At 43.6% G+C, this 13540-nt stretch overlaps 2 protein-coding genes across 4 annotated transcripts in view; both read left to right on the forward strand.

The window, feature by feature from the left end:
• Positions 1–13540, forward strand: part of LOC121686136 — a 47523-nt gene that overhangs the window by 32399 nt on the left and 1584 nt on the right. The gene's annotated exons all lie outside the window — the stretch shown is intronic.
• Positions 5987–13540, forward strand: part of LOC121686036 — a 31304-nt gene continuing 23750 nt past the window's right edge. For 2 of the 3 annotated variants that reach the window (XR_006023604.1, XM_042066815.1), the window contains exons 1-2: positions 5989–6613; positions 12425–12536. Coding sequence is in view for 2 of the 3 variants with exons in the window: in XM_042066815.1 (XP_041922749.1) it covers positions 6559–6613; positions 12425–12536 (167 nt within the window). In the remaining variant the exon portion in view is untranslated. Of the gene's footprint in view, positions 6614–12424; positions 12537–13540 lie in introns of all 3 variants that reach the window. The other variant, XM_042066816.1, reaches the window with a different exon arrangement.

Genomic DNA, 13540 nt, shown 5'->3' on the forward strand with positions numbered 1-13540 from the left:
CTGGACGAGTGGAAATCTGTGCGAAAAATCGCCAGAATTCCCCTTTAAGTTATGTTAAACGGGGTGTAAAGTACACACACACACATAAGTTATGTTAAACCGGGGTGTAGAGTACATAGAGCAGTGGGCAGCACTTAATCCAACACACACTTACACACCTGTGAGGTATACTACGAAGCACGTTAGACATATCTAGGCTATGTAGACATATCGAGGCTTCACAGAGCCTTGACTCAGGGGTATACGTTAAGTGATACTACAATAGCAGTTATGTGATATATTTGTCAAACTAGGCTTTCAGCTCAGATCTGTGCGCATTCTCGGTGTTGGGATGACGTTGGCCAATCGTGAAACGTGGAGACGCACAAGACCGCCTCTATTTAAAAGCAATTACTTCCGCATTCATGAGCAATAGCTTAATCTACACTGCGGTCATTTTTTGTGTCTAACCTATAACATCAAATAAATCAATTGTCATCAGTTGTTGTATGGTATGCACGTCCATAGTGGGATATTTGCACGCACAGCACCATAGCTGCCAACTCTCACGCATTGGCCGTGAGACACACGCATTTGATTAGTTTCACACACTCACACGCCACACCCACGATTTCTCACGCTGAAGAGTCAACCCGGTCGGTCAGATGCCTGAAAAATGAGTTTAGCCTATAGATCTACCTGTTGAGCCACGGTTATGCTTTCAGAGACGGTGAGAGGGTTCAAGAGCACCCCCTGTCTGGAATTTTCTAAATTTTCTCTCATTTGCGATGCTACTTCAAAAGCCATCCCAGGCGCATTCCCCCGGCTTCAGGTAGGCCTATGCTTTGAGTATTTTTCACGCTGAAGTGTCAACGTGGTAGGTCAAATACCTGGCAGATGAGGTTCAACTAAACTAAACCTATACATGATATCACACATCATGTGAACGAGCGGAATCTAAGCTTTCCAATGATATTAGCGCCAAGTTGCTGTGATAAATGGTTTGCGAGAAAATTATCATTGAACCGACGTGCAATTTAGGCTAATCATATTTGCATTTTGCACACAGTGCACACCCATTACTCTCGGTTGTAATATCTCACTAACCCTTTACACAACATGTGGCAAACCTAATATCACAATAAACAGCAAACCGTACCGAATACGAGGATATAAAGCATGCCTCTGTTTTTGAAATTGCAACACATTTCTACATAGCCTCATTGGGGCGAAATTATAATGTATTCTAATGTAAACTATTTGTCAGTAGGCCTACATACATTTTTGTAAATTGCTCAGTAGATTATCCCACTATCATGGTTCTTATATTGTCAGGTTCCAGCCAATCCCACTTACACAGATAAATGAATATATTTATATTGCCATGCTTTCTAGTGACATTAATGCAAAAATATAAAGAAAATCAAATAAGGAGACACAAATATTGATATAAAGCCTGACATAAGCCATATGCAAACATTCACATCATGCAGATATGGGTACATCCTGAAAAAGGAATAGCCTGTAGGCTATGGCCATTACAATGACCAATATATTATCTTAAATGAACTAGCTGAAAAACACAGGTGACCACTTCTGCATAATTTCATGGAGTGCTGAACATTTCTGAACTGTGAAATGGACCATATGTTTTTGTGGTTGTGAACTTATTGCAATATCACCATAACTATTCCACCTGTGTATGCATGGTTATAATTCTGAAGTGCAAAATAGCTTAGGCTACAGCACAAATATTTCCATAAAAATAAGCAAGTCTGACCTCTGAATTTATTTTTAAAAGTGCACCAGATTGATGCATTTAAAAGTTAAAATATACAAACATTTCTTAAATTCTTACAAAACACCCACCCACTTTTTAAAATTGTTAGTTTGGACCCCCCCCCCCCCCCCCACTATTGCCGTGCGAAATACCAGTGCTGTTTGTACGCCAAATAAATAATAACCTATAGGTTTATGTAAAACTCCCCATTAACAGCATCACGTCACTAACCACAGCTAGACTGCACAATGGTAGGCCTTCAAAAGCATGACATTTTCGCTTTAGTTTGATATTTAATTTACTTTATCCGCTTTCATGCGTTCATTGAACGTCCGCAGTGCTGTAATGGAAACCTTATTGCGTAGCCAAGTAGCCTATATATTGAGTTATTTTTAAATTATGCATGATTTACTTTTTATTAATTTCGTAGGCTGGCTTTATTTTGTTATATAGAAGTATCTAAATAACATGGTAAAATGTACCAGAATTCAGGAAATTGCATCTAGTCCAAAAAAAAATTTCTGGGGGAGGACCCCCATACCCCCCACTGAAATGTCCCACCCACTTTCAGAATGCCTCCATCGCCCATGGTCCTAGCATTAGGCTAGATCCCTTTGATACCAATGTTAATTTAACTCTGGGACCCTGGTCCCTACACCTGAGAACCAATGTACTTTTTTTTTTTACTGTACGGTATAATGCTGAACGAGCCAAACAAAAATTTCCGCAGCAAAATTTTGGTTGGCCCCACCAAATCTCACTCCAAGGTTTTTTGAAAAGTTGGCAGCCCTGCAGCACTATTAAAGCGCATTCGAGATCCAAAATGTTAGTAGAGGTGGTGCTCCATCTGTAAGATATATGACAGAATCCTACACGTGAGAGAACTTCGTTTTTAAAGGAGAAATTGGCAACTATTTCAACGTAATAAACCCGTTTAGAAATCATTTGGATGGTTAAATGACCAGTTCCGGTGAAAATAGTGACTTTCCCCGCTGCCCCTAGCATCCCCAGGCGGAAAACCAACCTTGCAACATTGAGACTACCGTCCCGGAAAGAGAAGTGAGGAACAAGAAACTCGTTTTACATCGTGTTTCTTACCTTGTAACATCCACATTGTCTGCCGCACTTATACTAACCGTTTTGCTAGCTTGTAAACAAATCCATGTGCTTTGTCGTTACCTTTTTCCACAGTTTGAAATAGCATAATACACAATTTCTCCAGCAGAGGGGGAAATCCTGCCAAGTTCCCTTTAAGACAATTGATTGGTCAGTGAGCGGTAGATTACATGATTTGAGCCATAATTTAGTACATAACCTCCTCCCGACCAGGTTTGGTTGACAGCATAAGACACCATGGTGATACAGTGACGCTAAAACAGATCTACTTTCGTGTCACAGCATACCCTGGCTTTGAGCGCAACATACCACACTAACCCACTAATCGAGATTCGTAGTATACCACACTGGAGCAGTGGGCAGCACTTAATCCAGCGCCCAGGGAGCAGTTGGGGGTAATGTGCCTTGCTCAAGGGGAGCAGTTGGGAGTTAGGTGCCTTACTCAAACCAGCTAATAGATACAAATTTGCATTGATCTCAGTGAGCATTGGGGGTTTGAATGTGTCTATGGGCCAGAATGATTTGGGGGTTTGAATGTCATTCTGGTGCTACAGGATTAGGATTCTGGTGCTACAGGATTAGGATAAAGTTTCTGGTGCTACAGGATTAGGACGCCAGTGAAGATTAGAGTTCCACGCGTCCTGATTGGCTGATTAAAGACCTGACGTGCTGCTGAGTTATGAATCATCTGTAATGGTCTCAATACACAAACAGGTAGAGTTTCTGTGTGTGGGGGTGGTTGTGTCTCTGTGTGTTTGTCTTTGTGTGTCTGTGTGTGTAGTCCGTGTGGGTGAGTGTCTGTGTTTTTCTATGTGTGTGGGTGGGTGCAGCAGGAAATGGGGTTTATGATTTTCAAAACTGATTTTTTTTTACATTTTAAATTTAATTGTTAATATAATCCAACAGAAAAAAATACAAGCAAAAAGCACACACTAAAGCAACTCAAGACAAATTGAGAGTATTATTATGAAACTGAACGTAGCAAAGAAATCATTATATTTCCATTATGTTGTTTTCATAATCATCGGACGCCATAATCACAATTAATTGACCCTTCACTAAGTCCCGCCCTCCTTAGTTACTGTTGCTATGCCTGGAAGCTTTCGCACCCTGCATGTCTATTACATAAAGTAGGGGGAGAACCAGGACTTTTTAAGAAAATGTCATTTACAAATGATCATCGTGTGGTACATCGTACCACACTGAAAGCTGTCACCAGCAACCTACATCTGTCCTCTGTCAAATACAGTTGCATTTTCAGCTCCGATCAAAACCGTTCATGAGTTATTTAAGCAGAAGTGGAATGTGTGTTTTGTTTCATTCGTCCCTCCTGGCCAGTACGAATAAAACATAATGGGGAATGAAAGGAACATACAGTTTAAGCTATATGTACTTCCCACAACTTCTGATTGATTGATTGATTGATTGACTTCATATCATGAATGGTAGGCAAATTGGTGTTATTTTAGATAGATTGCTGACGGGCTATACATGAAGAGTTCAGATGCAAAACCCTCTAAATCCGTCTGACTACTTTTCTTTTAAATGAGCATTTAAATTCAGGCTCCTATAGGTTTTTGTCTATAAATCGATATTTCAGACCAGGAAGAGTGGTATTTAGTGGGTTTAGAAGTTAAATTATTTGATTAGCGTATACTATGTGTGGAGAGCATCCCCTCACCATCTTTGTCTCATTTTTGACATAGGTGGCATTTAGAGGCTTTTGCATCTGAACCCTTCACATCTTGGTGAATGTCTGTTAACAACTTCTTGCGGTCATCAGGAAGCATGTATCTTGCGGTTATGGAAATATCATGCAATATTTTTTTATAGTTAGAACAATAGGTGTTCCCAATGATATCATGTTTCTATTGTGTAACAAGTTATTTCACTGTTTTTACATGGGTAAGGGCACCACACATCCAAATAAGTGCCCTTAATGACCCTTAATGACCCTTAATGACCCTTTGTGACCCTTAATGGCCCTTAATGACCCTTTGTTTGTGACCCTTAATGACCCTTAATGGCCCTTAATGACCCTTAATGACCCTTAATGACCCTTCGTGGCCCTTAATGACCCTTAATGACCCTTAATGGCCCTTAATGGCCCTTAATGACCCTTTGTTTGTGACCCTTAATGACCCTTCGTGACCCTTAATGGCCCTTAATGACCCTTAATGACCCTTCATGACCCTTAATGGCCCTTAATGACCCTTGGTGGCCCTTAATGACCCTTCGTGACCCTTAATGACCCTTAATGGCCCTTAATGGCCCGCAGGCCGTCAGTCTCCATCGGTCATTCCTCGAAATCGGTGCCTTTTCCATTTTTAAAAATGTGGAAAATATAATAGTTTCAGACTGATTTCTTTTACTGCCCATTAAATTAACACATCTTAACATGACAAAAACTCGTGTTAGACCATCTCAAGTAGAATCATATTGGCAGATAGTGGACCGCTGGTGGTATGCTGCTGGTGGCGTGCCACTTGTGGTCTGCCATTGGGACCACCAATTTGTCATTAATATTAAGAAAAGTTATTAAAATTATATATGTATAACCGAACAAATTAAAAAGATTTTAGACCAATAGTGGCAGAATATTGGGCAATTAGTCTGCAACCTACCAGTGGACCACCAGAGAACCGATGAGCAACCGATGACCCCTTGCTATCTGGCATGTAGGCAATATGCATATAGATTATAGGTAATATATTCCCACAAACATCAGATGTATGAAAAATACTGCATATTTCAGTAGCTCATTTAGGCTGCATATTTATAGGCTGCAATTACGATCAGGTACACTGTGATCAGCTCCAGGGTAAGATAAAGGCTCATTTAGGCTGCATATTTATAGGCTGTATGTGTGTAGCCTGTGTGTGTGTGTGTGTGTGTGAGAGAGACTCATTTAGGCTACATATTTAGCCTATCTGCATATTTATAGGCTGCATACAATTTCAGAAAACTACTTGACTTAATGTAGGCCTAATTAAGACGTTTTGTGGTGATAAAACACAAAATGTGTGTGTGTGTGTGTGTGTGTGAGAGAGAGAGAGAGAGAGAGAGAGAGAGAGATCAGCAGATGCAACAGCACCAAACTGCACGGGTTCCTGTTTTTGCGGTGGGCCTGATTATGTGCGTTTCGTAACAGCGCACAGAAAACTCCAGGGAACCGACAGCGCATATTTCTCGGCAACGACGCCCTGTGAACTGAGGAACTAAAAGCGGCTATCTTGCGGACACATCAACACAGCTCACAAGAAGTGCGCAACAACCTATGGCAACAACACAGGAAAAGTTCCCTTGCTAAGTCAAGTTCCGGATGTCACGCGCTGGTTTGCGGCCACATAGAGCCCCGGGTGCCCAGTGTCGCTTTTGGCACCTTAACCGCAAAATGACACGGGGGAGGTTTGCTGTGGTTTGCCTGGTATGACGGAGATTTAAATATTCTCGACTGAGTCATTTTACTCTTTTCCCAATGTTTCTACACGCGGAGAGCAAGGTGTCTGTTGTTTTTTGTGTTCGACACCTATTTTGTTGTTGTTGATGGTTTCCGCATCCTTCCCGTATGGAGTAGGCTTGGCCATAACCAGGAATTGCGTGGGAAAGAATCGAAATCGAAACTTAGGCTACGCGAGTCTGAAAATGGAGTTCAATTGTTCGACGTCGTCTACACTTATGCGATGAACATAACTGGATTTTTTATCTTTTGCGCGACTTCCACAGTTCTCTGTCGAGGTAAGACTTTTTGCTTAAATCTGTGTAAGTTAGCTCTCTGGCTTAATGTCTACCTTATTTTAACCGAGTAGGCTAGTCATCCAGCCTTCCCTGAAGCCTATCGGGCTAACATTGTTGGAGTAGTGCTTCCTGTTAGCCAGCGAGCTAGCTGCGTTTGGATGAAAATGTTTCAAACATATTGAGCTTGGTAGTCTTTAACCGGTCTCAGAATCACACAATGGACCGTGTAGACTGTCTTGCTTCAAAGTTACCCGTCTGCAGCATTTTGCCCGCACGTGACTTTGGAATGTATTGTGAACTGTTAATAGTGGAGTCGTGTTGAGACTCGCGTAAAGGCCTGTGTGTAGGGAGAGGGGGTTATACGGCGTGGCTTGCTCGGCGCTGGAGGTAGGCTAAGGTGTGTGTCAGTCTTCACTAGTGTGTGTGTGTTAGTGGGGAAAGCATTTGTGGAGTGTGATGATGGAGCGTGCTGGAGAGGAAGGCTAACGTCAGACGAGTTGTATCAAGAGTGGGCCACAGGCACACAGCGGAGTAGCCTTCACACAGCTGAGTAGCCTTCAGCGACACTGTCACTCACACGTTACAGGAGAACGAGACAGACGGACACTGGACACATGCCTAAGAAATGATAGTGAGTTCACACACACACACACACACACACACACACACACACACTACACAGGAGGGGGAGAGAGAGAGAGACACACACACACACACACACACTACACGAGAGAGAGAGAGCCACTCACACACACACTCACACAAACACACACACAAACACACACACTTCACAGGACAATGAGAGAGACTGACACAGGACACACCCACACGCTCGATGGTGTTTTATGCCCCCCAACGTCGTCTTCCAGGCAGCGCTGCCACCGCTGACTTAAAGGCATCTAAACCTAACCCTAATCCTAACCCTAACATTAACCTATGCCTAACACTAGTGCCTTCCAGGCAGCGCTGCCTTGAAGACAACGTTGGGGGCATAAAATACCAAGAAACCACACGCACACACATCTCACTCACTTACTCCCTCTGGAATGTTGGCATAGCTAGATTGGTCTAGCTGTTCACGAAGACGATTGTTTTCGTCACTTACCAAGGCACTCGCAATTTTGTCCAAACACTGCAACTTTTTCGCAAATTTGACCAATCACCGTAGTTTCACTGTGAAATTTCACCTACCAAAACAGTCCCTCGCGCAGAATATTGAGCCAGATGGCACACTTACTTCTGCACCTTCTGCATATGACACCAAAGACTGCCCTAACGTGTTCGCTCCTCTGCAGTTTTGATGACAATAAATAGAAGGCTAATGTTAATGATCTGCTTAGTTGCATCTCTCAACCTGGTGTTGCTAACCTACCTAGGCTATGAAGGTAAGTTAATTAATGCTGGTTTACTGACATTTGAGTAGGCTATGCAACCCATTGGCAAACGTTTACCTGGATATGTCCTTTTAGCTTATGTCATGTTTGCTAGCTTGTGGGCTTAGTTTAAGTAGTGCTACCAAAATCATAGAAATTAATAAAATTGCAAGACATTTACCTCTTCTATGATTTCATTCGAGTTGTTTTTTTAACATTTATTTTAACTAATGACATTAAGACATTCCCAATTGCATCCACGTATCGTAAATCACTATGCAAAAAGTGATTTACACTCGTAGCCGAACACAGTGAGATGCAAGCCTTCCAATCCACTCAGAAATGTAATTAGGCTACTCTCACGTCCTTAAAGGGGCAGGCAGTCAATTAGATGTACACCACCAATGTAATGACATTAAACAGAAGTGTAGTCAAATAGTTTAAATCAATATGAAATTACTAGATACTTACTTGGATATTAGTAATTATGCAGGCCACAGACTATGAATTATTAAAAATATATGAACTAAATATGAATGACAAAATATATGAATGTATTGAAACATATGACATGATGCCATCTCTTTAGGTGACGTTTTTTTTTGGACAGTTCTACGAAAGGTTATACTGCTTTGTGAATTACCCCAGTCAAAGCATTTTCACAAATAAAGTAGGCCTACTTTGATTTTCTGTAATCCTTACTGTTTACCTTTGATTATCCGTTTTTAATAAGCATCAAGATTATCAGTGTGATTTTGGTCTTACTAACCTTAAAGGAGAATTCCGGTGTGATATTGACCTAAAGTGTATTGAAACATGATACCGAGTGTGAACGTATGTCTCATAGCCCATCTCGACTTGTCCCCTGCACTCCAAAATCTGGCGCTAGTTAGCCGATGCTACCAACAACTTTTTCAGTAGTGGTGCTTCGGCATCGGGCTAGCCATGCAAATAAATCACTGTTTTACACCCATTTACGAGGCTCAATGTATCTCCACACTTCATTGGTAGACTTCCTAGGGCCCTGACATTTAAAACGAGACATTGAGAACTTTGAAAAAGCACTGGTAGTTTACTTACAAGACGATTTATACAGACAGTATCTTCACGAAGTTTAACGTTTGCAGCCATCTTGAATTTAGTCACGATAAGTCGAGCAACGAGTAAGAATGAACAGGTATGATAAGGGATCAGATTCCAAAAATAATTCAGTGGAAATGCATGGATTCCAGTTTCTTCCAGTAGCAGCAACTGGAATCCATGCATTTCCACTGAATTATTTTTGGAAACACCGCAACTTCCATCCAGGCATTTTAGGTCGCAACAGTCTCAAAAAACCTTGTGAAATCCTGGAGGGACTGATTTTCTACCTATCCCTTACTGCCACTGGGGAAAAAAAAAAAATCCCTACCGACCCATGGCCTCAACTGACAACCAACAGGAACCAAACCTTTTTTTGTTGGTTGTCAGTTGAGGCCATGGGTCGGTAGGGATTTTTTTTTTTTTTTTTTTATAGGCCATATGAGCAGTGCAGTAGGCCTATAGGCTATATGGCACTCCTCATATAGCCTATAGGCCTACTGCACTGCTCATATAGCCTATAGGCCTACTGCACTGCACAACTAGGCTATATGAGCAGTGCAGTAGGCCTATAGGCTATATGAGCAGTGCAGTAGGCCTATAGGCTATATGAGCAGTGCAGTGCAGTAGGCTTATAGACTATATGAGCAGTGCAGTGCAGTAGGCCTATAGTCTATATGAGGAGGCAGTGCAGGGGCAGCCGTGGCCTACTGGTTAGCACTTCGGACTTGTAACCGGACGGTTGCCAGTCCGAATCCCGACCAGTAGGCACGGCTGAAGTGCCCTTGAGCAAGGCACCTAACCCCTCACTGCTCCCTGAGCGCCGCTGTTGTAGCAGGCAGCTCACTGCGCCGGGATTAGTGTGCGCTTCACCTCACTGTGTGTTCACTGTTTTCAGTATCCTCACTGTGTATTGGGATAAATGCAGAGACCAAATTTCCCTCACGGGATCAAAAGGGTATATATACTTATATAGTGCAGTAGGCCTATAGGCTATATGAGCAATCTAACAGTCTATCATGTAGTCTACTGCCAGTGTGGTGGTTATAGAAATTGTGTGAGTCAACTGATTAGGGTAGTGCCTTGACAGTGACAAGGACATACTTTGGGACAGTGAAAGTGTTTGTGACGGTTAACAAACAGTGATGGTGCTTATGGACGCTACACTTGCTATGAACACTCTACTCGCCATACGCCACTAAACTCTCCTTTATAAACTCTCTACGCTGCGCTATAGTTTACGCTAGTGGTTCCCAAACTTTTAACAGGCATGTACCCCCTCAGACATTATGATCTTCCGGAGTACCCCCAACACCACCAATTGTTAACAAGTTTTTTTTTTTTTATTGTTTTACTAATATTAATTTGTATCAATTTTGTCGAGAATAGTGGTCATAAGCATATGATACAAATCTCATCAATAGTCAACATATGATAGGCCTACAAATGTGCTGAATATAATGATTTTAAATAGATCTGCACCTAATCTTACACACAATCATCTTGTTGAATGCAGTGATCTTATCTGCTAGGTGCTTGTCTTTGCCTTGTAACTGGAGATTTAACTCATTGAGCTTTCCAAATATATCGCTAAGATAGGCCAGCTTCGTCAAGAAATGTTCATTAGTGAACGTGCTTGCAGATTCAAACATGTGCTCTTCCTCCAAGAAGAGGCGACTCGGAGCTCAAACACGCGACAGCACTTTACCTCGGGAAAGCCACCTTGCCTCGCTGTGAAACAGTAGGCTACAGACTTTTGGTCAGCTACCATCTCCTCGCAAAGTGCGGAGAATAGACGCGCTTTTAAGGCCGGGTCTTGATGAAATTCACCACTCTCACAACCTCGTTCAAAATCTCATTCAGGTCGGGACTAACTAAGCTGCCTTGACACGAGCGCTTCCATATGAATAACACAGTGTGTCCATTGCGCATCGAGTGCTACCTGGGCCTAGGCTACAGATAAAAAAAAAAAAAAAAAAAAAAATCCTGTTTTTCACATCAGTTTGCGCCCCACCTGGCATGTCTCCGCGACCCACAGTTTGAGAAACGCTGTTTTACCCTCTCTGTCTCCACTCTCGAATATTTTGTTAATGCGGAGAAAATAAGTTTTTAATGTGCAGTGCAAATGCGGAAGTTAAGTTACCAACGTGGGATAGAGAAAACGTTTGAAAAGGCATATGACTTGGATCTTTTTTTCGCGTACCCCTTGAAATCAGTCCATGTACTCCTGGAGGTACGCGTACCCCAGTTTGACAACCGTGGGATTACGCTATAAACTCTCTACGCTACGCTATAGTTTACGCTATAAACTTACTTGCAAAAACTCTACTATACTCGCTATGAACTTGGCCATTAATGAACTCTCCACAATGCTTTATAGGGGTGTCCAGCCTGCTCACTGCTCTGTAGGTTTTAATGGGAGAGCTAGCAGCCTGCTCTGTAGGTGTTAGTGGGAGAGCTAGCAGTCTGCTCTTTACAAGTGGTGTTAGTGGGAGAGCTAGCAGCCTGCTCTGTACAAGTGGTGTTAGTGGGAGAGCTAGCAGCCTGCTCATGGCTCTGTAGGTGTTAGTGGGAGAGCTGGCAGCCTGCTCTGTACAAGTGGTGTTAGTGGGAGAGCTAGCAGCCTGCTTATGGCTCTGTAGGTGTTAGCGGGAGAGCTAGCAGCCTGCTCACTGCTCTGTAGGTGTTAGCGGGAGAGCTAGCAGCCTGCTCATGGCTCTGTAGGTGTTAGTGGGAGAGCTAGCAGCCTGCTCATGGCTCTGTACAAGTGGTGTTAGTGGGAGAGCTAGCAGCCTGCTCTGTGCAAGTGGTGTTAGTGGGAGAGCTAGCAGCCTACTCTGTGCAAGTGGTGTTAGTGGGAGAGCTAGCAGCCTGCTCATGGCTCTGTAGGTGTTGGTGGGAGAGCTAGCAGCCTGCTCATGGCTCTGTACAAGTGGTGTTAGTGGGAGAGCTAGCAGCCTGCTCTGTGCAAGTGGTGTTAGCGGGAGAGCTAGCAGCCTGCTCTGTGCAAGTGGTGTTAGCGGGAGAGCTAGCAGCCTGCTCGATTGCTAGTGTGCTCGGGTTTCAAGAGCCTGTTGTACAGATCGTTTCAATGGATGATGATGATGATGGTGGTGATAATGGTGATGGTGATGATGACGGTGATGGTGGTGGTGGTGATGGTGATGCTGATGATGATGGTGGTGATGGTGATGGTGATGATGGTGATGATGGTGATGGTGATGCTGGTGATGGTGGTGATGGTGGTGATGGTGATGCTGGTGATGGTGATGATGATGGTGGTGATGATGATGATGGTGGTGATGATGGTGATGATGGTGATGATGATGATGATGATGATGTGGTTTCTCACCCCCAGCCTTGGAGCCTCCTCCTCCTCCATACGATGTGGGTCTGGAGCGGAATAAAGCACTTCTGAAGTGGAGGAGTTCAGACTCCCACAACACCACCTACACCGTGCAGTACCACATGTGAGTACACACACACACACAACACCACCTACACCGTGCAGTACCACATGTGAGTACACACACACACACAACACCACCTACACCGTGCAGTACCACATGTGAGTACACACACACACACACACACAACACCACCTACACTGTGCAGTACCACATGTGAGTACACACACACACACAACACCACCTACACCGTGCAGTACCACATGTGAGTACACACACACACACACACCACCTACACCGTGCAGTACCACATGTGAGTACACACACACACACACACACACACACAACACCACCTACACCGTGCAGTACCACATGTGAGTACACACACACACACACACACACACACACACACCACCTACACCGTGCAGTACCACATGTGAGTACACACACACACACACACACACAACACCACCTACACTGTGCAGTACCAGATGTGAGTACACACACACACACACAACACCACCTACACCGTGCAGTACCACATGTGAGTACACACACACACACACACACACACACACACACACACACACACACACACACACACACACACACACAACACCACCTACACCGTGCAGTACCACATGTGAGTACACACACACACACACACACACACACACACACACACACAACACCACCTACACTGTGCAGTACCAGATGTGAGTACACACACACACACACAACACCACCTACACCGTGCAGTACCACATGTGAGTACACACACACACACACACACACACACACACACACACACACACACACACAACACCACCTACACCGTGCAGTACCACATGTGAGTACACACACACACACACACACACACACACACACACAACACCACCTACACCGTGCAGTACCACATGTGAGTACACACACACACACACAACACCACCTACACCGTGCAGTACCACATGTGAGTACACACACACGTACACACACACACACACAACACCACCTACACCGTGCAGTACCACATGTGAGTACACACACACACACACACACAACACCAC

Source organism: Alosa sapidissima, chromosome 2 (assembly GCF_018492685.1).
Source record: "Alosa sapidissima isolate fAloSap1 chromosome 2, fAloSap1.pri, whole genome shotgun sequence".
Lineage (NCBI taxonomy): Eukaryota > Metazoa > Chordata > Actinopteri > Clupeiformes > Clupeidae > Alosa > Alosa sapidissima.